General features: G+C 34.0%; 1 protein-coding gene across 2 annotated transcripts in view; it reads right to left on the minus strand.

Moving 5' to 3' along the window:
- Positions 1 to 26,681, minus strand: part of LOC128992609 (dehydrogenase/reductase SDR family member 7-like) — a 34,827-nt gene that overhangs the window by 1,111 nt on the left and 7,035 nt on the right. Inside the window, exons 2-7 of one of the 2 annotated variants that reach the window (XM_054416274.1) lie at positions 17,329 to 17,478; positions 6,595 to 6,698; positions 5,638 to 5,877; positions 2,216 to 2,350; positions 1,388 to 1,554; positions 600 to 694 (exon numbers count right to left, since the gene is read on the minus strand). In XM_054416274.1, the coding sequence (XP_054272249.1) occupies positions 610 to 694; positions 1,388 to 1,554; positions 2,216 to 2,350; positions 5,638 to 5,877; positions 6,595 to 6,698; positions 17,329 to 17,478 (881 nt within the window). In that variant the 3' untranslated portion in view covers positions 600 to 609. The remainder of the gene's footprint in view (positions 1 to 599; positions 695 to 1,387; positions 1,555 to 2,215; positions 2,351 to 5,637; positions 5,878 to 6,594; positions 6,699 to 17,328; positions 17,479 to 26,681) is intronic. The other variant, XM_054416275.1, reaches the window with a different exon arrangement.

Raw genomic sequence — 26,681 nt, forward strand, 5'->3', positions numbered from 1 at the left:
AGATAATGATTCAAAAAGTACCCTTAAAGCTCCGCTCAAATACATCAATTCAAATAATGGAAAAGGGTGTTTCTGTTGATCTTTTAACAGCACTCTTAAAATAATAAGCATGCTTGAACCCCAAACATGAATTAGGCCTACCTCAAAACACTCCACCATGAAAACAATCACTACCACCCAGGCAAAAATCAATTGAAACAAACAAAACAAAACATGTCAATCCCAAAGACTTTTGAGGTAGGTATATAAGACAAAAGTACTATTTAGACAACAGTCAAATCACTCCCCCCCCCACCCCGCAAAAAAATCCTCATGTTGAAAATTCTACAAAAACAACCATGGAAGCCTGAAGTTAATATCTGTAAAATTGGTACACAATGGTTATATGCAGACACACATATTCATGCTTTTCTAAAAGTGTTCATTTTAACTACTTAACTAAAATCAATTAATCAAATATAAAAAAAATAAGAGGAAATAGCAAAACAACCAACAAATCTTACAAAACTCAGGGCAAACAAAAAACATATGATAACCAAAATGAACAAACAAAACGGTCAGACGAAAACCCACACAAATGCAATATAGCAATCTTTTACCGTTCAAATTTTAATCTGTCTTGTTTTGGTCCTTGACAGTTACCCTACTGTCTCTTATTTTCTGCAGATATTGGCCAGACATGACCTGAGATAATCTGTAAAAACAAAGTGAAAGCAAAACACCACATAAATATTTATATTTTATAATGTGGGGAAAATCCAACCCACATCTCATAAAATGTTGCAGATGAACTTGTATCTTCAAAAGTGATACTTCCTTTGGGTCGGTCCCTCAATTTGAAAATGTAGGCCAAAAATACAGGTTATTACATCTGCAATGACCAAAATTTGAAATAAAAATTAACGATGTCATATCGTATCAATAAATAATTGCAGTATTCAGTGAAACTGAAAACCTTTATGTTAATTTGTTTACATAGGTAAAAAAAAGTATAGAACAGTCTGCAAGCCACAAATTGTGAAAAGTGTACTCTAAGGAATAAGAGACGTATTAATTCATAACACTATTGACTTGATGTTTGGCCCTGACAAGGTTTCTTCAGAATGGAAAATAAACATTCTACATTCTTGTAAAGTGAAGATTTTGTGTACTGTTCTGTCAACTACCTGAAAATAATTTCTTGGGTATGTTAGCATCTGTTCCTTCTTTCTTGGCAAGCCACGATATATTTCCTACAAAACCGATTGTGTAAAGTATGTAATCTCTAGTCTAATTAGGCACTTAATTTTTTTTTGACACATGTTGTCAATCTGAAAATATATCCAATACAATTGATCACACTATGATATGAAGCCATTAATCCATAATCTGTTGATAATAAACTCACTTTTTAGCCAGATAAGGGTAGTAGCGCAGGACATAGCACAGAGGCACCACAGGAAACAAGCCCATCCAAGCCTCGTCCAGACGGTTGGCTATGGCGATCGCACACAGCTTGGCGCAGCGTTGCGTCGTCATTCGCTTATCTGTCGGCTCCTGCTGCTGGTTAAACTTCTGCAACATCCAAGAACCATCTCACAATTGCATCTGTCCTTCAACAAATGTCTGCAAGGGTTTAACTACGGTATATTCAGTTCCACGTTCATTTTGCAGTACACAAACACATTTCTTATGGGAGATTTTGGGGCTGATGAACATTCTTACTGGAAACATCTTGTTTAATGCTAAGCGTTAAATGTCCTTGCGACACTCCTACAGGCACTATCTGTAACATTATGTTTTAATAGGTTGGTATTTTGAATTAATTATTTTGATTTTGGCTTTGGTATGGTCAAAATTAGTTTATTAGTAAAAAAAACTTTTGTAAAACAGTAAAAGTTAGGGAATGTGTTTGCAGGTACCAGTAATGATGTTTTTAGGGCTAATGTTGCTTAGACTGTCATTTGAAATGCATGGCTTGTGAACTCTCCATACAACATGATAAATGTATACAGTGTAATTAATGAGCGAATGATTACACTTGTGGGTACTGATTCAAACAACTAGGGAATCACTTCCCACCTCATGCGCCTAATGGTTACAAAGAAAATTCAATATGTAGCATATTTATTAAAGATGTCAAATAAGATGTGATTTGATACAAACAAGAAACTTCCTACAATCTAGTATCCTTAATCTAGACTCCAGACTTTTGTTTACATTGACGAGTTTGTACCTGTCCTGGCATGTCTGTGAAGCTCTCGCTGAGCACGTTGCTGAAGACAGGTCCCGGACACAACAACGTGATGGCCAGTTGACCCTCCGGGCCTCGCTGCCCCATCCTCTCTAGGCGAAGCGACTCAAAGTAACCCTAACAACACAACAACCACTGTGGATCATCAGTTAAAAGATAGAAATTAAATATGACTACGACTGCAAAAGAATAAAAGCTAAATCAATACTTGGATGAAAAATACTTGATTGAAACCACCTATTTTGTTTTTATTGCATGTTAAGAACCTTTCCCTCATTGCTGTACAGGAAGATTCTCTTACTTAATATAGTTCAAAGAGCGGCTAAACATAATGGTAGTAGTTGCACCTATAGTGGGGTCGTATAGCTGCATATAGTGGCAGAATATTTCAGTTCTGACAGACAGGCTGCAATTTTAGGTGGTTATAGTATACAAGTTTCTGAACCTAAAACCGCCCAGACCCCAATTTTTAAGGACCTCGGTCGTCCGTAATGACGTCATCAAAATGGCGGCCGTAAGAGGATGCTGGGTCCCCATGAATTGGCTATAACAACCGAATACCTGAACCGATTTCCATGAAATTTGGCACACAAGTGCTTGAATACATTATCTCGGCCTGGGTTGAAAATGGTCAAGTTTCATTAAGTAATTTCAAAATGGCGGCTGATCAAAACTATTAAAAATTATTAGGAAAATAATTGTGAATTGGTTTATACAGGGAGAGTTTTAAAAGAGTTCCCCCCTACTTTTTTATACATTTCTTAAGATATCAACTTTGAACCATGTAAGATCATTGTAGAGTAGCAAGAACTTCATTTTGACTGGGTTTACATTTTTGTCCGCCATCTTGGATCCGCCATTTTGGAAACAAAGTTATTTTTCAAATGTAAAGATAGGGTTGTGACCCACCGTTTCAAACAAAACCTTTACGCTGAATACGATGCTGCAATCCGTTAAAAAAAAAGTTGATCCATTCTAAAATTATGAGAACATTTTATAACTTTATTTTTAGTCCATTATAACATTGTGGATTTACAAACTAAGGCCATAATCTCAAAATAGTGCTAGATAAGGATAAGTGGACACCACCATTCAATCCCTGTATAAACCAATTCACAATTATTTTCCTAATAATTTTTAATAGTTTTGATCAGCCGCCATTTTGAAATTACTTAATGAAACTTGACCATTTTCAACCCAGGCCGAGATAATGTATTCAAGCACTTGTGTGCCAAATTTCATGGAAATCGGTTCAGGCATTCGGTCGTTATAGCCAATTCATGGGGACCCAGCATCCTCTTACGGCCGCCATTTTGATGACGTCATTACGGACGACCGAGGTCCTTAAAAATTGGGGTCTGGGCGGTTTTAGGTTCAGAAACTTGTATACTATAACCACCTAAAATTGCAGCCTGTCTGTCAGAACTGAAATATTCTGCCACTATATGCAGCTATACGACCCCACTAAATGAAAACATAAGGTCCGCCAAGATTTGGTATAATCTTACTACTTGAACTTATCATAGTCAAGGCATTAATATAGTTTGTACTAAATGTGTTGAAATATCTCCATCTGTAAGTGTCAAAAGTAAACATTTCTCGCATCTGCATTCGTTTGACCTGACATTAGGCAAGTTTACTTTACCACCATGACAACACTATGTGCTTCGATCATTTTTTCTATTCCAAATCAAGTTGGCTGCAGAACTGGCAAATATTATTCATCTCACCAAGTGAATGTGTATCTGGATGGGTATCTGTTAGACCAGACCTCTCTTTTTCTACTCTCCTGATACGCATAGATATCTTATTATTAATTGTCTCCTCCTCCCGTTTTCAATATTTCTTCTTTAAACTTGAGACATTTTCTGTTCTTCCAACAAAACTGATTAACTGTTTAACTTGGTCTACTGAATCTACTGGATCTACTGAATATTAAAAACATTAATATTTACTCTCAAAAAGCTAAATAAGTTTCTTTTTATAAACAGCTGTTTCTTTGAGAAGGTCTCACAGCCTTAAGAGAAGGAACTTTACAATTCTAAAACCTTATTGCAAAACTACATATTGAGATGAATCTTTTAACACGTTAAAGATTAAAATTGGTCAACAAATAAGGGAGGAGTTGCGTTAAAAAAAAAAACTGCTTCACGTATTATATATAGATTTTTACTCGGTTATGACGGATGTATTTTTTTCAGCCGCCATCTTGGATCCGCCATTTTGAAATGTGATAAATTATTTTAAATATGAAGGTGGTGTTGTGACCCATTATTTTGAACTACTTTTTTATGTTGAATTCAATGCCGCAATCCGTTTTTCATTGACATGTTTGGTTTTTGAAATATTGACATTTTAAATAAAAATAATTGTTATATTTTATCAAGAAAGCTTGATAACGAAAAACGGATACAATAAAAACTAGTCGAAATGAAGTAATCGCTACTCTACAATTATCTGACGTGGTTCGGAGTTGATATCTTAAGAAATGTATAAAAAAGTAGGGGGGAACTCATTTAAAACTCACCCTGTATAAAACAATTCACAATTATTTTCCTCATAATTTTTTTAGTTTTTAATGGCCGCCATTTTGAAATGACTTGATGAAGCTTGACCATTTTCAACCCAGGCCGACATAATGTATTCAAGCACTTGTGTGCCAAATTTCATAAAAATCGGTTCAGGCATTCGGTCGTTATAGCCAATTCATGGGGACCCAGCATCCTCTTACGGCCGCCATTTTGATGACGTCATTACGGACGACCGAGGTCCTTAAAAATTGGGGTCTGGGCGGTTTTAGGTTCAGAAACTTGTATACTATAACCACCTAAAATTGCAGCCTGTCTGCCAGAACTGAAATATTTTCCTGCTACCCAACCTGACTACTAATGTGGATGGAATTTTACCTAACAACTAAACATGACAGACCCACAAAAAATTGTTTACCACTGCTTTCAGAATAACCTAGTGTCAAATGTTGTCAAAACAAGCAACATTGTGTTAAATATTAATAACAAAAATCTATTAAATAAAACCAATGTGATGTAAACTAAATTACAGAGAACAAATAATTCTGTAGAAAAAAGACAGAACCACCACAAATTGATACACAAAATATAAAAAAATTCTAAAAACCACACATTATGCGTGTAAAATTAGTAAATATAGTGTCATGCTAAACAATAAAGGAATACAGCAAATATTATATTTGTACTGAAAAAAACTTTTTGAAATATGCTGTAGTTTGCTTATTATGGGTGAAGCACGGCATTGTGTTAGTGTTGGGAAATTGAACTAACACAATACACAGTATATCCTCTTGTTTTTTCACCCCAGACAATAATTTTCCACTCCAACTTATAATCTTTTATACCTTAACCTACCCAGTGCACAATGTAACTTACCATGATGGCGTGCTTGGTCCCTGTGTAAGAGCCGGAGTAGGGGGCCCCCACCACCCCCGCCAGACTAGACATGACCACCAAGTGGCCCCCGCCCTTCTCATTGAAGTAGCGCACAGCCAGTCGAGACAGTGAGATCACACTGAACACGTTGAGCTCAAAGATGTCTCTGTCTACTGAGATGGCAATGTTCTCCCAGACTGCTCTCTGGGATCTGCCGGCATTGTTAACTAGAACGTCCAACTGCCAAACAGGGAAAAATTATATTGATATACCAGCTTAGATGATTTAACAGTATTTTACAAATTACTGCAATACAATACACTACTAATAATAATCATGTGCTTCTAGTCTCCTTTTATACCAATTTTAGGTTTCTTTAAGGATTTTGTTGGTGATTGTTTTGAGTACAGTACAATTTTCTGAGTGGTTTTGCTTTTACGGATTTCTAGCTTTGGCTGGTTTTGTGAGCTAATCTGGTCCTGTTTTAGGCAAGGTTCACTCAAGGGACACATCTAGCTGACTGGCTGTGTCTAGAATTTGCCACAGCCCAGCGACATACCAGTTCACATAAGCGACAAGTCCACCGACTAGATCGTAGGCGTGACGTAAATAAATGAACATCGATAAAGGCGAGCTGCAGCGAAACGACCAACTGCATGTGTGAGTTTGTGACAAGAAGCTCGATTGCTGCAGCAGTACGCTTGTGATACTGGCTCTATTTGATTTTGTGGTCCGCTAAGACACGCCTGCGACCTAGTCACAGCCTAGCAGCTAGATGTGTCTTTCACTTGAGCCGGGCCTTAGGTATTTTTCACCTTGGAACTGAATCAGCTTCCATATAATGAAAAGTTGTGAAAACATTGTTTTGTACTAATAATAATGGAATATGTCATCAATAATCTTTCAAATAAAAACTCACCATCATCAAAAATGAACTTCAAACAAAAAACACACTACCTGACCAAAATGGGCGATAACTTGTTGAAAATACTGCTCGTGTTTGTGAACTTCCAGCATATCCATGGGAAGGATGAGTACATCCGTGGCTGGCAATCCTGCAGCTGAAAGACCAATATATGTATGACAATGTATAGTTTCATGGTAAACAGTATCATAAACTTTATCAAACGGACATAAAATAGCTTGTTTGTTATACAACATTGTAAAACGGTGTAATTACCTACAGCCTATTGATATAAAATCAAAAATGTACTACCCCACATGAATCAAAGCTATATGGCAGAATATTCTTAATTTTTAATCATTAACTTGAAACCATACTCGTTTAAGTATTGCACAAAGTAAAGATTCATAGTATTTAATCAATTCAAATTTAAAACTTAACCAATAGATTTGAATTTGTATTCTCATCAATGTTGATAGTATGTTGTTCTACGGTATCATTGTTTGTTATAAATTACGGTTTGTGAGTTACAGTAACTCTCAATAATGAGACACTTATGATTAGAAAATGTTTAAACAACAAAAAACAAATAAAAGTGCTAGATTTAAACTTAAAGCTAAGAAGAAAAGTCAACTTTTGAAATCATGTACTTCTCAACTATTGGGCATGGAAATGAATAAGTTTTGGCGTTATCCAACAAAAACATTGATAATAGATTTTTTAAATTTGTTTTAGCTCGTCAACTTTTGTGAGCAGATGTATCCCCTAACCCTGAATCTTTAATTATAAGCTAAATATTGTGAATTTGATTATGTTTGTTTGTATTGTTACATTAATTTTAATTTTTAAAACAGCCGGGTACTTGTAAGTTCAAATTACAATCAATAAAATACTCTTCAGATATTGCAGTTGACTCATTTGACTTAGCACAGCATCAGATTATAAGATGGATTACCTATAGTCGATTATTAAGTGATAGCATTGACTATAAGTCAATGGTGATACTCAAGAGTCGAGCAAGAAGTATGCAAATTTGTAAGGAGTATTGCTTTAAACAAAATAATATATACCTAGTACAAAAACTCTCCAAAAATGTTGATAGTATATAACTACTTTTCCAAAAACATTAACACAATAGGATAGACAATATTCAGTCGGAAAGAAAATTAGTTTTAAAGAATGAAGAATGCTTTAAAGGCGAGTTCTAATTGGATTGACCTAGAACTCGTTCATTGGCATTATCAGGTGCTTTTGTGTTCAAATTGTGCAACAACTACTTAGATTTCCTTGAGCAGTTTGTTAAACTATTTATGATCTAAGCTTCTAGAATATTTCTAGATTATTTATTTTAAAATGAGTGTTAACTTAATGGAACTGACATTTAAAATAGTTAACACTTCTTGCAAATTTAGGAAAACTTACGCATACGAACATGAGTTAGCAAAGAAGCGAAAGTGCAAACAAAATCATGAGTAGAGTCATAATTAGACATTTGTCTTTAACTTATTATTATTTTATTTTTTATCACTTTTCTACAACTATTTAAACAAAGGCGCTTAACTTATATATCTACCAATATACATTGCTCAAAGAGATAAGATTGTATTTAATTTTTTATATAGTTTGTAAACTTAGTAAATTGTATCGGCTTAAAATTTTGCAGTTGAAGATAATATTTAAGAGTAAGTTATGCAGTTTTACAATCTATTCAAATTTAATAAACACAAGTTTGAACTATTTTGTATAGATAAAATACAGAGAACATTTTGGGTTTTTTTTTGGTTAATTTCTCTTTATTCTTAAAAATAGGCTATTATCAGAAGGTAATTTTTAAATAGCAACTTTTGAGATTTAAAAGGCAGATAAGTCTGAAAATGTGAACAACTTGAAAAGTTGCAATCCCCAACCCCACACTCGTGCCAAAATAAGTACTAGTAATTTTTATCTAACAATTTCATCATGTTTGAAAAAAAATATTGTTGTTGGGATTTTAAAGATGTTTGAAAATATAGTATGTTACAGCAAACTCTTTTTACACCATGAAATGCAAACCGGGTCCAGTCGTACTCATTTTGCTATTGTAAAACTAAAGTAGCCTAACTGAATTTATGATTTTTAGTTTTATAAACAGAACAGTTTTGTTAAAATGTGATTGTTTCCAACTACAGTAACAACTATACGTTACAAAAAAAGGCAATTTCAAAACTATAAAGATTTAGCTACAAAAGTCATTAATGTCTGCAATAGTAATTATAGTTTGATTTAAACAATTTTTTTGCATTTTGATAGACATGTATATCTAGAGAAGATAATAAATGTTTACCATCTTCATTTCTGTACACTATTTATTCATGAATTTTTCCATGAAGTAAAGGATTCTTTAAAAATTTGGTTGCAGTCAAAATAATTTTGGTTTCATTTTGGTGATATTATGCTGGGTCATGACTTTTGAGGCATCATGCAATGTGCTTTACAATATTACAACATGACATCAAACAAGACACGTCATCATGGTGTCACCCCAGCAAAATCTATTACTTCATTTTTTGGACAGCATGAGTTAATACAGAATCATCTAGCATATTTATTTAACAATATTTATTTGTCAAAAATTTCTTGGTTAAGAGTTAGATTGCATATATTGCCCTCTTCAGCCTAATTTGTCCACACATCACCACAGAATATCCTACAAAAACTTAATTTATCCGTACAACTTCAGGTAACATCAAGGGCCGCCTTTAGCTTCTTGGGGTAAGCAAGGAGATAAGGAGTGAGAGAGATAGTCACACTATCAACCGCTGACTATCTCTCTCACTCCTTATCTCCTTACCCCAAGAAGCTAAAGGCGGCGCATATCAATGCTCAGTCATTGCGTGCTCATATTGATGAGGTGCGTGAGATTTTTCAACATAGAGATTTTGACTTGATTGCGGTGTCTGAGTCCTGGCTGAAACCGAGTATCCCGACGGCCGAGGTGTCCCTTCCGGGATATATTCTGCATCGAAATGACAGGACGGGAAAGCAGGGTGGAGGAGTTGCGGTGTATGTCAGGGAGGGACTAAAATGTTCATCTGTCAACTCGTCGCCTTCGGGGTACTCGGCAAAGCCAGAATTCTTATTCATAGATATTAGTTTGTCTGGGGCAGATTCCTTGCTGCTGGGAGTGTGTTATCGCCCTCCTAGAGTTGGACAGCTGCTAGACTTTGAGAATGCACTCTTGCACCTAATGTTTAGATATAGTCATGTCTTGATCATGGGTGACTTTAACACAAATTTACTACAAACGAACCAGAACTATGAATACAGACATCTGACTACATTATTCGATTCATGCAACTTAAGTATACTCCAACTTGGACCTACGCATCATGCTGCCGAGTCTGACACACTCCTCGACCTAATAGTTGTTTCTGATCCACAAGAAATTTTACATCATGGGCAGCTTCCCGTTCCAGCAGTATCCCAACATGACCTTATCTACTGTGTGTATTCGGTTAAAGCCCCTAAACCCAAGACAAAATTCGTTAAGTATAGAGATTTCAAGAACATGAATGAGGCACAGTTTATGTTGGACGTACAGCAAATACCGTGGCACACCATCGAAAATCTTGACTCTGTTGATTTAATGGTCTGTGAGCTTAATAGTACCATAAATGATCTCCTTGAGAAACATGCACCTATAATTACAAAACGTTTAACAAAACTGCAACCTGTACCATGGATGACGCCTGAGATACGCTCTTTGATGGCCAGACGTGACTGTCTTTATCGGAGAGCAAGACGATCCCAAGATCTAATTGAATTTGATGAATATCGCCGTCTACGTAATAGAGTCAAACAACTGCTGAGAAACTCAAAATTAAGATACATTCACAAGCTTTTTGGAGATAAAAATCAGTCTTCCAGAGTTTTATGGCGCAATGTAAAAAGTCTTGGGCTTGGGAAACAAACTGATACACAACCAGTTAATATATCTCTTAACGAATTGAATACCTTTTTTTCCTCGTATAGTCAAAATATCAACCAACAACCAGTTAATAACTACGTTAATGAGTTGGTTAACTCATTGGACCAAGGGTTGGAATATACAATACCAATGTTTTCTTTTAAACCTGTTATTCAATCTGATGTTTTAAAGGCTATTCGCCGGATTCGTAGCAATGCAGTCGGATCTGACGGTATACCAATACGATTCATCAAAGATATGCTTTTTGCCATTCTTCCAACTATTACGCATATTTTCAATACGTCTTTGAGACAAAGATCATTTCCTTCATCTTGGAAGTCTGCCCTCATTCGCCCATTAAATAAGATCGCAGCACCATCATCCTGTCAGGATTTCAGGCCGATCAGTATTTTGCCCGCTCTATCTAAAGGCCTAGAAAGAATCGTACACTGTCAAATTACTGACTTTTTGACTGAAAATAACATCCTCTCTCACTATCAATCTGGTTTTCGCAAAGGTCACAGTACAGAAACAGCACTTCTTCGAGTTACAGATGACATTAGACTCTCAATGGAACGTCGACAGGGTACGATTCTTACCTTATTTGATTTTTCTAAAGCATTCGATTGTGTAAATCACAGACTATTATTGCAAAAATTAAGGGCCATAGGATTTTCTGATAGTGTTCTTGAATGGTTAAGATCATATCTGTCAGATAGGCGGCAGTGTGTTCAGGTTGATGACTTGAGATCAGACTGGGAGATAGTTACATGTGGTGTGCCTCAAGGGTCAATCCTTGGGCCTTTACTTTTTGTACTGTACATCAATGACATTGGCACAACTCTCACTCACTGTAAATACCACATGTACGCTGACGACCTACAAATTTACTCTCACTTCAACGCCGATGACATTAACTATTGTGTTTCAAACATTAACGAAGACATTGGACGAATCATTGAATGGACCGATAAACATGGACTTAAAATGAATCATGACAAAACCAAACCCATCATTATCTGCCATCAACGACTGCAAGGCTCAATTGACTTTCATGCTACAAATCCAATCACTGTTAACGGTACTGAACTACCATACTGTGACAAAGTGAAAAACTTGGGACTGACTCTCAACACTACACTCACTTGGGGAGATGCAGTGATTGACATTCGTAAAAAGGTGTTCTCGTCAATACATTCATTAAAGAGATTGCAAACTTTCTTGCCATTGCACATAAAGCTCCACCTTGTCAAATCACTCGTATTTCCCCACTTCACTTACTGCAACTCTGTGATCAATGACATGACTGTAAGTCTTGCTGGTGTCCTGCAACGCTCGCAGAATTATTGCTTGCGATTTGCATTTGATTTAAGACGCTTTGAACACATTACACCTTTCTACATTGAATCAAAAATATTAAAGTTGAACGATCAGAGGCTACTTAAAATCACCATGTTAGCATTCTCAATTTTTTATAAATAGATTGCCAAAATATTTTGAAGGGGACTTTAGCTTTGTAGCCGAAGGTAGCTTGAGGAGTTCACGAACTGCATCTTTCACATTACGCATACCTCATCATAGGAGTACAGCATATGACAGGGCCTTTGTTGTAACTGCCTGCCGTCTTTGGAACAACTTACCTTTATCCATCAAAATGCTTGATAGTCGTCCTCGGTTCGTGGCGGCACTGAAAAAAATGTATTTTGAGCGTATGGCCTCGGCTGGTGCGTCCTAGGACTGTTTTGGCACTTGCGTAATTGCTGACTGAGTGTGTGAGACTTTTTTGTTGTTGTTAGGCATTTTGTTTTCGTTTTATCAAAAAAGTATTGTTTTTGTGTAAATAATGTGATTTTAATGTATGTAAATGTATTTTCTATTTATAATTATGTATGCAGGTTAAGTGTAAGAAAGGGCCATGTGGCCCTAACTTTGCCTGTTGAAATAAAGGATTTTCATTTCATTTCATTTCATTTCAAGGATCAAATAAATTACTTATATTTTTCAACTTTAAACATTTTACTTGTATTACAAGCAAATCATAGGCTATTAACAAATTAATGATCTTTTACTTTAAGGATAGGCTAAATTATTGTTTACTGTACTCAATAATAAAAGGTTTTGCTTAAAATTATGCTAAATTAATTTAAGTGTTTACCGTATTCTTATTTTGATGAGTCAAAACATTAACTTGTGTTATATTTTTATGATACCTTTAAGGGTTTGCATAAAAAAAATTATACTGCAATAATCACCTTTTACAAATAAAGGTATGGTAATAGGTATTAAAACATTAACTTCCCTTGACGTTTGAAACTTCAAAACAATCAGTATATATTTGTTTTCTTTTATAAAAATTTAAATTGCCATATTACTGCAATGTGGTAAAGTATACCAATTAATACTCAGATTTTACACTTCTTATTTACACTTCTCAACATAGATGCTAGTCGGTGTAATTTTAAGCAGTGGGTAAATGTACCTAATATTCAGTGTTGGGAAGAAGCGCGCTACAAGTAGCGACGCTACAGTAGCGCGCTACTTTTTTTGTAGCGTTAGCTGTAGCTACGCTACTTTTAAGATTTTGTAGCTTTAGCTGTAGGTAGCTACATTTTTAAAGTAGTTGTAGCGGAATTTTAGCTACTTTTCTCGCTACATTAACATTGTTTGAGATAGTGATTTTTATCATAACCTCAACCTTACGTGAAACAACCTCTTTCAAACTGAGATTTTAAAAAAATAGGCCTACTTTCTTGGCTTCATACAGCTGGTTGCAGCCGTTTCATTCCCTATTACAACGTTGTGTGGACATGGAGGCCATTAAATGAGTGTTATCCACATTTTTGGCTCTCATTTCCTTAATTTACTACTCTATGATTACTGTCAGATAAAATAAAATCGCTAGATGCAGACGACGTTTAAACGTTACCGGTGAGTGGTGACAAGAGAAGCTATTGAATGCTTGCAAGTGATTGACACTGAAATTAGTAATCAATTTAGTTTCTTTATTATATCGATAGTGTTTCAACTTGGGTTTTAATGGAAACCAACACTAAACCTTAAAATAATGAGAAAGCTGGTCTAGCTTCAGCTGATGATTGTGGTTCATCATCACAAGCCATTCCTTGGTTAGATTACGAAGATTTTTCAAAGGTTTACTAAATTAACAAAGAGGAAATTACCTGATGAGAATTAAGATATGCCTAGACTACATGATAATTGCAACGAAAAAATCTCCATATGACATGAAACTTAGATTGAAAAAAATAGCATAGTTGTTTAACTCCTGCTAACAGCTCTTGTAGGACTATTCCTAGGCTATGCTATGATTTAAGACGAATACTAAGTTCCAAGTTCAATTATTAGGAATATATCTGTTTAGTCCTTGCAAGAACAAGCCTACTACTATTAGTCCAGGAAAAATACGACAAATTACCCTTAAACCTGGGCAAAATTGCTTTACAAGTGATTGAAGTGGTATTCAACACAGAAAATAATGCTTTATAACATATCCAAAATCCGACCATGGGAAATTACTAAAAAATCAAATTCAAAATGGCGGCAAAATTTCATATTTTTGTGATATTTGTTTTAGGACTTTTGGCGGTATGGGATGACGGAAAGCACATATACATAAATGAAATATCAGATTGGATGTTGAAATATCAAATATTTACAAGAATAGACTTTATTAAAATGACAAGGGCATATTTGTATGTACATTTTAGTTTCCATAGTTACTTAAAAAGAACTAAATTTAATAGGTTTTCTTGGAAAAACTATTCATTTAAATAACTGTTATCATTTCGTTTCAATGTTCTTACATTCATTGATCTGGCACTCACCTCATAAAGCAGAACAAAACAGGCCATAATGTTTACATCCACAGTTGCGCAATGGGTTATAAAAGAAGAATGGACCAGTTTCAATAATCACTCTAGGGTTGGCGGTATTTCAGATACTGTACAGCAGTACGAGTTTTTGCACCAAGAAGGACATTATTCGCAGACGTTTGAACAAATATGTGAAAAATAACTATTATATGAAACAGTAAACATGAATACTATAGTATGAAACATCAAACATATCAAAATAGGCAATGCAAAAAGACTACAAAACAAAAAGTCGTACCCCCATACATTTCTTATGGACGTTTCGTAATTTGAACATTTTTTTAGATAATTTTTCTTATATCTCCAGATTTTACTAACGCTTGCAGTTTGTTCTAGCCTTAAAATATTCTATGATGAAAGGGTTTACATTTGAGCTATTGATCATTAAAATCGGATGATTCAGAAACGAGCTACGAACCCTATAAAAAATATTAAATTTAACTTTTTAGATATACATTTTTATTTAAAGTTGTATATCTCGGGTTGTTAATATGTCACCAAGTTCATTCTGGTCTCAAATTACTCAGTGAATCTTTGGCTTTAATTTTATTAAAATTTTATTAAAATCTGATGAATTTTAATTGAGTCACGAATCTTTATTTAACAGTAGATTATTTGTTTTTCAAAATTTGTCTTTAGTTTCAGACATATATCCCCAATTCTAAATAACTTCCAAAAATCTTTACGGTCTTAAATACATAGTAACATTATTGACTTTTGTTTTAGCTATGGATTACTTATTGGGAGTTATTAGAATTGGGGATGAATGCCATAAACTAAAGACAATTTTCTTAAAATAAATAATTTACTGTTAAATAAAGATTCATGACTCATTTTAAATTTGTCGGATTTTATTAAGTGATACATAAAATTAAGGCTAAACATCCACTGAGTAATTTGAGACAAGAAAGAACTTGGTGACATATTAGCAACCCAAGATATACATCTTTTAATAAAAAATATTTTTTTAAAAGTTAAATTTAATATTGTATTAGGGTTTGTAGCTCGTCTATAACACGTCCGATTTTAATGATCAATAGATCAAATGAAAACACTATTACCACCGAATATTTTAAGGCTAGAACAAACTGCAAGCGTTAGTAAAAACTTGAGATATAAGAAAAATTATCTTAAAAAATGTTCAAACTACGTAACGTCCATAAGAAATGGATAAGGGAGAATTTTCGTTTGAATATATCTTCAAAACGAAAAAATATATTTTAAAACTGATTTTAGCATTGAAATCAGCGTGAAAATCTAATTTATAATGATGTGTCACAACACTATCATTACGTTTAAAAATATATATTTATATCCAATATGGCGGAACCAATATGGCAGATCCAAGATGGCGGCCAAAATGTGTTCCCTATCATATTAAAGGACTAGCCACACAATAAATATCGGTGGTAATCTCAAATAATAAATAACAAAATAACAAATGAGTGAATATCTAAAAAATATGCATGAAAATGCATGTGATATATTTTTTAATGTGTCCAATGTTGGGGATAACTGCCATTTTTAATCGTCATTAGAGGGGGTTTCCTGTAGACCGATTTTTGGCAACTTTTAGTACGTCACTCTGCGCACCTAACACTATACCAAATAAAACCGTACAATGTTTTCTTGCATTGTTTTAAGGCCATATCCCATATTTATCTGACTATTGTTGTTTTAAAATAAATGGCTCTTAAGAAAAATAGCCGCCATTTTAAAGTTTACTTTTAGACACTTTCCCATGGTCGGATTTTGTCGGATTTTGGATATGTTGTAAAGTAACATTTGTTGAGTCGAATACCACTTCAATGGCTTATAAAGCAATTTTGCCCAGGTCAAATCATAATTTTACTAGACTATATAGCCAACTTGTTACATAGCTAAGTAGGCCTACATGTTATTTTTACTTTACAAATTTCAACATGTTTAAATCAAAAGCCGATTTCAGGATAAGTTGCTGAATACTGTTTTCTGTACCAATTAGGTTGAAGCACAATTTGCCCTATGCATAATGACAATAAAGGACGATTTCTTGACATTGAAAAGTGTTATTCATAGAACAAGTAACTTATCACTATGGTTAAAAGTTATAGCAATGTCGTTTTTAACATTAAAAGTAAAGAAAGGCAATAAACTCCAATTTCAGTAGGATAGGCTCTGTAACACAAAAAAGTATTTTTAAATAATCGTTTTACAGTTTTATTGGTCTTAATTGTTGATATAAGACATCTATAAATGAATCTATATTAAAGAAATATAATGGGGTTTAAAATATAGTTTTGTTGTATGTCCTTTAAACTTAATGAAATTTACATATAAGATGCTTAAAAATAATGCAATATTTAAAAATAAGTACTAAATATGATGGGACACCCAACTATTTGGTTCTGTTGTTGTAATTTTAGGTTTATAATGCCAACAAATTAAATACAATCTAGGAATCATTTGTTTTCTTAGTAATGGTAGATACAATACTAACATTTTTTGTTTAAATGTTTGTTCAATAAAAATGTAGTTTCAATTAATTTTACATTTACCTAATGTGCGTGGAATAAAAAGTAACGTCTTTGGAAAAGTAGCTAAAATTGTAGCTGTAGCTACATTTCATTATAGCTGTAGTTGTAGCTAGCTACGTTTTCGGAACTGTAGCTGTAGCTGTAGATAAGCTACTTTTTTTGGAAATGTAGCAGTAGTTGTAGCTAGCTACATTTTAAAAGTAGCTTCCCCAACACTGCTAATATTGCTAAATGCAGAATTAAAAGTACAAGAACAAGTTTAGTTTATTTACTGGGTGAAACATACAACAAAACCTTGCATACTTTATGCTAGTCTATTGAATGTTGTGTAGAAATCAGGCAGAATGCAATATGCATGAGAGTTTCAGACGATTCCTATTCTTTTCACTTGTTACAAAACTCATTGTAAGTGTGACAAGCTAGAAGGTAACTTACCAATACATTTTTGTTTGATTTTGCTCAGGTTCCCAGCATTCCTAGCGGATAGTACCAGTTTGGCCCCATTGGCAGCGAGGGCTTCAGCTAAACTGGCTCCGATGCCACTTGATGCTCCTGTTATCCAGACTACTTTACCTCTCAACACACCTACGATTAAATGTGTTCATTAGTGACATTAAAAATAACAATTTTTATAAAAGAATCAAATAATCTTACACATCCAGTTTAAGGGAATAATAGAAGACTAAAATGTATTTTGTGAGGGGGGGAATTTACTGTAAATGTCCAAAAGTTGATTTATCAAATAGGCCTATACAATGTACCGGTAATCAATGCCTTTTAGATACTGAAGTGGACATTGTCATCTATCTCTTAGGGCGATAAAATGGATTTACAAAGCACGAGTTGGAGTAATTCATTTAAACTACAAGATTTGGATAGGTGAGGAATTATGTGTGCAGTTCATGTAATTTAAGGGAAAATTGGGATGTATTTCATTGCATTTATAGGTGCTCAATCCTTTAAGGTGTAAGAAAACGATTTGTTCATAAAAAAAGAACTTAGCCTACTAGAAAAGATTTACTATCATATTTAAATTTAAATGGTAGGGACTGGCGAAGTATAGGATTTTATTTAATTAATACGTGGAAATATGGATATGACCTTGGGTCAGAACTTAATTTTGTATAAAAATAAATGACATAACAATTTTTTGCCATCCTAACGTGTTGCAAGAAAAAGGGTAGAAATTAAAATAGGCCTACCTATTTTATAATCTATCTAATAAAATCCAATGTATGTTTGTATGTTTGTTTGTTTGTCCTTTATGGACTCCGAAACCGCTCGACAGACTGCAATGAAACTTTCAGGCATTATTAAGCATTAAGCATTTTGTTGCATTATTCAAGGATGGTTTGTGTGAAATTTGGTGCTGATCCGTCAAAAGGGCTCCGCCCCAGTGGCTCTGGAGTTTCCCATGTTAACCTTATGAGTACTCATATTTAAATGGAATTAAAGAATCCTAAAAGCTGGTTCAACTAAATAATTTGATTCTGTGATGTTCAATAGCATTAAAAAGTTAATAGGTTTACCAACAGGGTGCAGCACTATTTTTTTTTTTAATTAATGACAACAGCTAATTTGCAACCAAAAGGTGAGTGAGCGTAGCGAACGAACTTCAACCAGGACGTGATTGAACCATGTGAAAAAGCTCACTTATGAAGTTAAACGGGGCAAAGCCCGCGGGTACAGCTAGTCTATATATAGCCTATAAAATCCAATGTATGTTTGTTTGTATGTATGTATGTTTGTTTGTCCTTTATGGACTCCGAAACCGCTCGACAGATTGTAATGAAACTTTCAGGCATTATTAAGCATTATTCAAGGATGGTTTGTGTGAAGTTTGGTGCAGATCAGTCAAAAGGGCTCCGCCCCAGTGGCTCTGGAGTTTCCCATGTTAACCTTATGAGTAGGCCTACTCATATTTAAATGGAATTAAAGAATCTTAACAGCTGGTTCAACTAAACAATTTGATTCTGTGATGTTAAATAGCATTAAAAAGTTAATAGTTTTACCAACAGGGTGCAGCACTATTATTTTTTTTAATTTGTGACAACAGCTAATTTGCAATCAAAAGGTGAGTGAGCGTAGCGAACGAACTTCAACCTGGAGGCGAGTTAGTGTAGCGATCGAGCTAACCTGAAGGCAAGTGAGCGCAGCGAACGAACTTCAACCAGGACGTGATTGAGCCATGCGAACGAGCTCATCTTGAAAATGAACGAGCATTTGACATAAAACCACATTAGGACAGGACGACGTCTGTCGGGCCAGCTAGTATCATAATAAACATGAACTCTGCCAGCCCAGCGGACAGTCCTTTAGATAGTAAAGTTGAACAAAACAAAATAATATGAAGGTATTAAAAACACACTATAGGTAATAAGTTTGTTTCAAGGGTGTATGTAGATAATTTATTTGTACCGGTATATTGAAGTGTTATTTATGGAAAAAATCTTATTCTTTTGTAATGCATTGTTTTATGTCAATAAAGCATTGGTTTCATTTCATTGTCATCTATATGGACCGGTTGTAGCCAATTGTTATGGAAATACATAGGCCTAGAACATAAGTTGTAGGGTGGTTAAATGAGCTACCGTACTTGCAGAGTGCTCTGCTGTAAAAATTCTATTTTGGTCCTTTTTTTGTTCGGCTACTATGTACGGTTTAATATAAAAGATGCTACAGCCTATTTAACATAAGTTGACCACACGTCAGCATACTTTGTTGGTGGCTCAACTATACAACTTTTTTTAGTAAAACTAGCTAAGTTAAGTTATAAAGCTTTAACATTGACTGAGGCAGTCAAATTAATGAAGCAGTCCTCACCATGTTACTAAGCATTTAACATAACTGACTAAGTAAAATAAAATTGAACATGTAGTGCCTAATGTGCTGCAATGTGAGACAAAACAAAAAACTACTTTTTTACTAAACCAGCAGGCAAACAATCGTGCAAGAATGCAGGGAAGACTCCAGGAATAATTTTTGGATAGGCCTGACAAGGATTGAGAAGGAGTTTGATCTAGTAATGGGCCAAAAAAATGGGGGAAACATTTTAAAATGTAAATGCAATATGGCGAGTCAAATGCTTTTTGAGGATTTCTAGACATCATATCATTAGTTATTAGTTATAGATTGAGGCGTAGAGGTGCCCCTGCAAGAATGACATACAATTCCCACTGTTAACCAATTTCTCCAGTCACTTGTCCAGAAGGAACTGTGGACTTGAATAGTTATCCAGTCTAGTTTGCTCAAAATCCAGGGAGTGACTTATAAAATTACTCGCAGTCAACTTCTTTTTCTATAGCTAAGTTTAGCTTTTTAAGTGACAGCTTTTAAGAGAATATGGCAACTACACTGCTCAAGTTTACGAGCTAGGCTATGTGTAAAAAGATCAGCGTGAAACTGGCAATAGAACAGCAATAACCCATTCCACTTCTCTTACCGCCCCTCCGACGAATATACGTCACAGTAAAACGTCACAACAATGATGGCGTCACAGTAGGATTCGTCACAAAGCAGCTGACATAACCTCCAAAATATCAAGTGGCGGGAATTTTTTTTGCGAAACACGGCCAAGAGGGCGTTTGGCGGTACACGCACAGCGTTGATTATGAAGGTTAAGTAATATATATGTATAAAACTGTACAATACGTTGAATGTTAAACTAGTATTTCATTATTTGGAGAATAAAGAACAATATTAAACACGTTTGAGGTTATTTAAAGTAGTAACCACCTTCAATTTTTTCCAAATGATAAAATTATTAGCTGACTACCATAAAAACCTATTGCTGGCGGTTCCCCTTAAGTTTTTCTCTCGTTTTTCTTTTGATATATGTTAAACACATGGTTATGAACCAAAAATGACGTATTCAAGGTTAGCCCACTCTTTACTAGTGTAGCTATGTAGCCTGGAATGCACTTCATGTGACCTTGATTGCACGACGACGCTATTACTAAAATTCATGTTTTATATGTCTATTTACATTATGTAGAGCATATTGCACAACACTAAGCACTTTTTAGCTAATTAAGTAGTTACCGCATCGATTTGAATCCAAATGAAAAATTACCTAAAATTACTATTTGACTACCATAAAAACCTATTGCTGGCAATTCCCCTTAAATTTTTCTTCAGTTTTTCTTTTGATACGCGTTAAACACATGGTTATGAAAAAAAAATTACCTCTTCTAGGTTAGCCCACTCTTTAATAGTGTAGCTATGTATCCTGGAATGCACTTCGTGTGACCTCGGTTGCACGCCGATGCTATTACAAAAATGTATGTTCTAAATTTCTATTTACATTATTTATCTGGTATTGAACAATACTGGGCACTTTTAAGCTTATTAATAAAGAAATCACCTTGATATTAATACAAACTAATAAACTACCTAAAATTAGTAACTAATTATCGTAAAAACCTATTGCTGGCATCTCCTCTTAAATTTTTTTCTCGCTTTTCTTTTGATATGTGTTAAACACATTGTTATGAACATAAAAAGACGTAGTATAGGTTAGCCCACTTTTTAGTAGTGTAGCTATGCAGCCTGGAATGGACCTCATAATAGAATAATAAATTACCATAAATTTCTATTGCTGGCCTATCCCCTTGGCACGATTTTCTTTATTCTTTCAAAATATGTTTATTACATCATTACGAACTAGAAAACACGTCGCCTAGGTTCGTACACTCATTTATAGTTGAGATAGGTAACTTTGAATTAAACTGGTGTGACCTCGGTTCCATAAGAACCTAATTTACTAAAACTCAACTTTTTCCGTTTATACATGTTAGTTACACCTTAATGAACAATACCTATTACCATTTCGATAAAAAATATTATTATTTATCAATTTAATGCATTATTTAAAATCTGCCTCAATAGAACAATAAATTACCATAAATTTCTATTGCTGGCCTATCCCTTTGGCACGAATTTCTTTATTCTTTCAAAATATGTTTATTACATCATTACGAACTAGAAAACACGTCGCCTAGGTTAGCCCACTCCTTTATAGTTGAGATAGGCCATTTTGATAGTAGCTGGTGTGACCTCGGTTCCATAAGAACCTAATTTACTAAAACTCAACTTTTTCCGTTTATACATGTTAGTTACACCTTAATGAACAATACCTAACACCATTTCGATAAAAAATACTATTATTTATCAATTTAATGCATTATTTAAAATCTGCCTCAATAGAACAATAAATTACCATAAATTTCTATTGCTGGCCTATCCCTTTGGCACGATTTTCTTTATTCTTTCAAAATATGTTTATTACATCATTACGAACTAGAAAACATGTCGCTTATGTTAGCCCACTCCTTTATAGCTGAGATTGGCCATTTTGATTGTAGCTGGTGTGACCTCGGTTCCATAAGAACCTAATGTACTAAAAATCAACTTTTTCGTTTATACATGTTAGTTACACCTTAATAAACAATACCTAACACCATTTCGATAAAAAATATTATTATTTATTAATTTAATGCATTATTTAAAATCTGCCTCAATAGAACAATAAATTACCATAAATTTCTATTGCTGGCCTATCCCTTTGGCACGATTTTCTTTATTCTTTCAAAATATGTTTATTACATCATTACGAACTAGAAAACACGTCGCCTAGGTTAGCCCACTCCTTTATAGTTGAGATAGGCCATTTTGATAGTAGCTGGTGTGACCTCGGTTCCATAAGAACCTAATTTACTAAAACTCAACTTTTTTCGTTTATACATGTTAGTTACACCTTAATAAACAATACCTAACACCATTTCGATAAAAAATATTATTATTTATCAATTTAATGCATTATTTAAAATCTGCCTCAATAGAACAATAAATTACCATAAATTTCTATTGCTAGCCTATCCCTTTGGCACGATTTTCTTTATTCTTTTAAAATATGTTTATTACATCATTACGAACTAGAAAACATGTCGCTTATGTTAGCCCACTCCTTTATAGTTGAGATAGGCCATTTTGATTGTAGCTGGTGTGACCTCGGTTCCATAACGACCTAATTTACTAAAACTCAACTTTTTTCGTTTATGAACATAAACTCTATGAACATAAAATGACGTAGCCTAGGTTAGCCCACTCTTTACTCTTTAGTATTGTTGCTATGTAGCCTGGAATTGACCTCATGTGGCCTCGGTTGCACGACGACGCTATTACACAACTTAATGTTTTATATGTCTTTTTACATTATTTAGCTGGTATTGAACAATAGTAGGCACCTTTTAGCTTATTGAAGAAGAAACTACCTCGATTTTAATCCAAAATTAAAAAATTACCTAAAATTACTAACTGGCTACCACAAAAACCTATTGCTGGCATCTCCTGTTAACATTTTTCTAATTTTTCTTTTGATATGTGTTAAACACTTGGTTATGAACAAAAAATGACGTAGTATAGGTTAGCTCACTCTTTAGTAGTGGAGCTAAACAGCCTGGAATGGACCTCATGTGACCTCAGTTGCACGACGATGCTATTACTCAAATTTTTGTTTTATATGTCTATTTACATTATTTAGAGGGTAATGAACAATACTAAGCAGTTTTTAGCTAATTAAAGTGGTAACCACCCTGATTTTAACCTAAATTGAAAAATTAACTAAAATTACTAACTGATTACCATAAAAACCTATTGCTGGCATCTCCTCTTAAATTTTTTTCTTGTTTTTCTTTTGATATGTGTTAAACACATTGTTATGAACATAAAATGACGTGTTATAGGTTAGCCCACTTTTTAGTAGTGTTGCTATGCAGCCTGGAATGGACCTCATGTGACCTCGGTTGCACGACGACGCTATGACACAAATTAATGTTTTATATGTCTATTTTCATTATTTAGAGGGTAATGATTAATACTTAGCAGTTTTTAGCTAATTAAAGTAGTAACAACCTTGATTTTTACCTTAATTGAAAAATTGCCTAAAATACTAACTGACTACCATAAAAACCTATTGCTGGCATCTCCTCTTAAATTTTTTTCTCGTTTTTATTTTGATATGTGTTAAACACATGGTTATGAACCAAAAATGACGTATTCAAGGTTAGCCCACTCTTTACTAGTGTAGCTATGTAGCCTGGAATGCACTTCATGTGACCTTGATTGCACGACGACGCTATTACTAAAATTCATGTTTTATATGTCTATTTACATTATGTAGAGCATATTGCACAACACTAAGCACTTTTTAGCTAATTAAGTAGTTACCGCATCGATTTGAATCCAAATAAAAAATTACCTAAAATTACTATTTGACTACCATAAAAACCTATTGCTGGCAATTCCCCTTAAATTTTTCTTCAGTTTTTCTTTTGATACGCGTTAAACACATGGTTATGAAAAAAAAATTACCTCTTCTAGGTTAGCCCACTCTTTAATAGTGTAGCTATGTATCCTGGAATGCACTTCGTGTGACCTCGGTTGCACGCCGATGCTATTACAAAAATGTATGTTCTAAATTTCTATTTACATTATTTATCTGGTATTGAACAATACTGGGCACTTTTAAGCTTATTAATAAAGAAATCACCTTGATATTAATACAAACTAATAAACTACCTAAAATTAGTAACTAATTATCGTAAAAACCTATTGCTGGCATCTCCTCTTAAATTTTTTTCTCGCTTTTCTTTTGATATGTGTTAAACACATTGTTATGAACATAAAAAGACGTAGTATAGGTTAGCCCACTTTTTAGTAGTGTAGCTATGCAGCCTGGAATGGACCTCATAATAGAATAATAAATTACCATAAATTTCTATTGCTGGCCTATCCCCTTGGCACGATTTTCTTTATTCTTTCAAAATATGTTTATTACATCATTACGAACTAGAAAACACGTCGCCTAGGTTCGTACACTCATTTATAGTTGAGATAGGTAACTTTGAATTAAACTGGTGTGACCTCGGTTCCATAAGAACCTAATTTACTAAAACTCAACTTTTTCCGTTTATACATGTTAGTTACACCTTAATGAACAATACCTATTACCATTTCGATAAAAAATATTATTATTTATCAATTTAATGCATTATTTAAAATCTGCCTCAATAGAACAATAAATTACCATAAATTTCTATTGCTGGCCTATCCCTTTGGCACGAATTTCTTTATTCTTTCAAAATATGTTTATTACATCATTACGAACTAGAAAACACGTCGCCTAGGTTAGCCCACTCCTTTATAGTTGAGATAGGCCATTTTGATAGTAGCTGGTGTGACCTCGGTTCCATAAGAACCTAATTTACTAAAACTCAACTTTTTCCGTTTATACATGTTAGTTACACCTTAATGAACAATACCTAACACCATTTCGATAAAAAATACTATTATTTATCAATTTAATGCATTATTTAAAATCTGCCTCAATAGAACAATAAATTACCATAAATTTCTATTGCTGGCCTATCCCTTTGGCACGATTTTCTTTATTCTTTCAAAATATGTTTATTACATCATTACGAACTAGAAAACATGTCGCTTATGTTAGCCCACTCCTTTATAGCTGAGATTGGCCATTTTGATTGTAGCTGGTGTGACCTCGGTTCCATAAGAACCTAATGTACTAAAAATCAACTTTTTCGTTTATACATGTTAGTTACACCTTAATAAACAATACCTAACACCATTTCGATAAAAAATATTATTATTTATTAATTTAATGCATTATTTAAAATCTGCCTCAATAGAACAATAAATTACCATAAATTTCTATTGCTGGCCTATCCCTTTGGCACGATTTTCTTTATTCTTTCAAAATATGTTTATTACATCATTACGAACTAGAAAACACGTCGCCTAGGTTAGCCCACTCCTTTATAGTTGAGATAGGCCATTTTGATAGTAGCTGGTGTGACCTCGGTTCCATAAGAACCTAATTTACTAAAACTCAACTTTTTTCGTTTATACATGTTAGTTACACCTTAATAAACAATACCTAACACCATTTCGATAAAAAATATTATTATTTATCAATTTAATGCATTATTTAAAATCTGCCTCAATAGAACAATAAATTACCATAAATTTCTATTGCTAGCCTATCCCTTTGGCACGATTTTCTTTATTCTTTTAAAATATGTTTATTACATCATTACGAACTAGAAAACATGTCGCTTATGTTAGCCCACTCCTTTATAGTTGAGATAGGCCATTTTGATTGTAGCTGGTGTGACCTCGGTTCCATAACGACCTAATTTACTAAAACTCAACTTTTTTCGTTTATGAACATAAACTCTATGAACATAAAATGACGTAGCCTAGGTTAGCCCACTCTTTACTCTTTAGTATTGTTGCTATGTAGCCTGGAATTGACCTCATGTGGCCTCGGTTGCACGACGACGCTATTACACAACTTAATGTTTTATATGTCTTTTTACATTATTTAGCTGGTATTGAACAATAGTAGGCACCTTTTAGCTTATTGAAGAAGAAACTACCTCGATTTTAATCCAAAATTAAAAAATTACCTAAAATTACTAACTGGCTACCACAAAAACCTATTGCTGGCATCTCCTGTTAACATTTTTCTAATTTTTCTTTTGATATGTGTTAAACACTTGGTTATGAACAAAAAATGACGTAGTATAGGTTAGCTCACTCTTTAGTAGTGGAGCTAAACAGCCTGGAATGGACCTCATGTGACCTCAGTTGCACGACGATGCTATTACTCAAATTATTGTTTTATATGTCTATTTACATTATTTAGAGGGTAATGAACAATACTAAGCAGTTTTTAGCTAATTAAAGTGGTAACCACCCTGATTTTA

Source organism: Macrosteles quadrilineatus, unplaced genomic scaffold (assembly GCF_028750875.1).
Source record: "Macrosteles quadrilineatus isolate MER2022 unplaced genomic scaffold, UCM_ALF_1.0 Scaffold_4__1_contigs__length_99947679, whole genome shotgun sequence".
Taxonomy (NCBI): Eukaryota; Metazoa; Arthropoda; class Insecta; order Hemiptera; family Cicadellidae; genus Macrosteles; species Macrosteles quadrilineatus.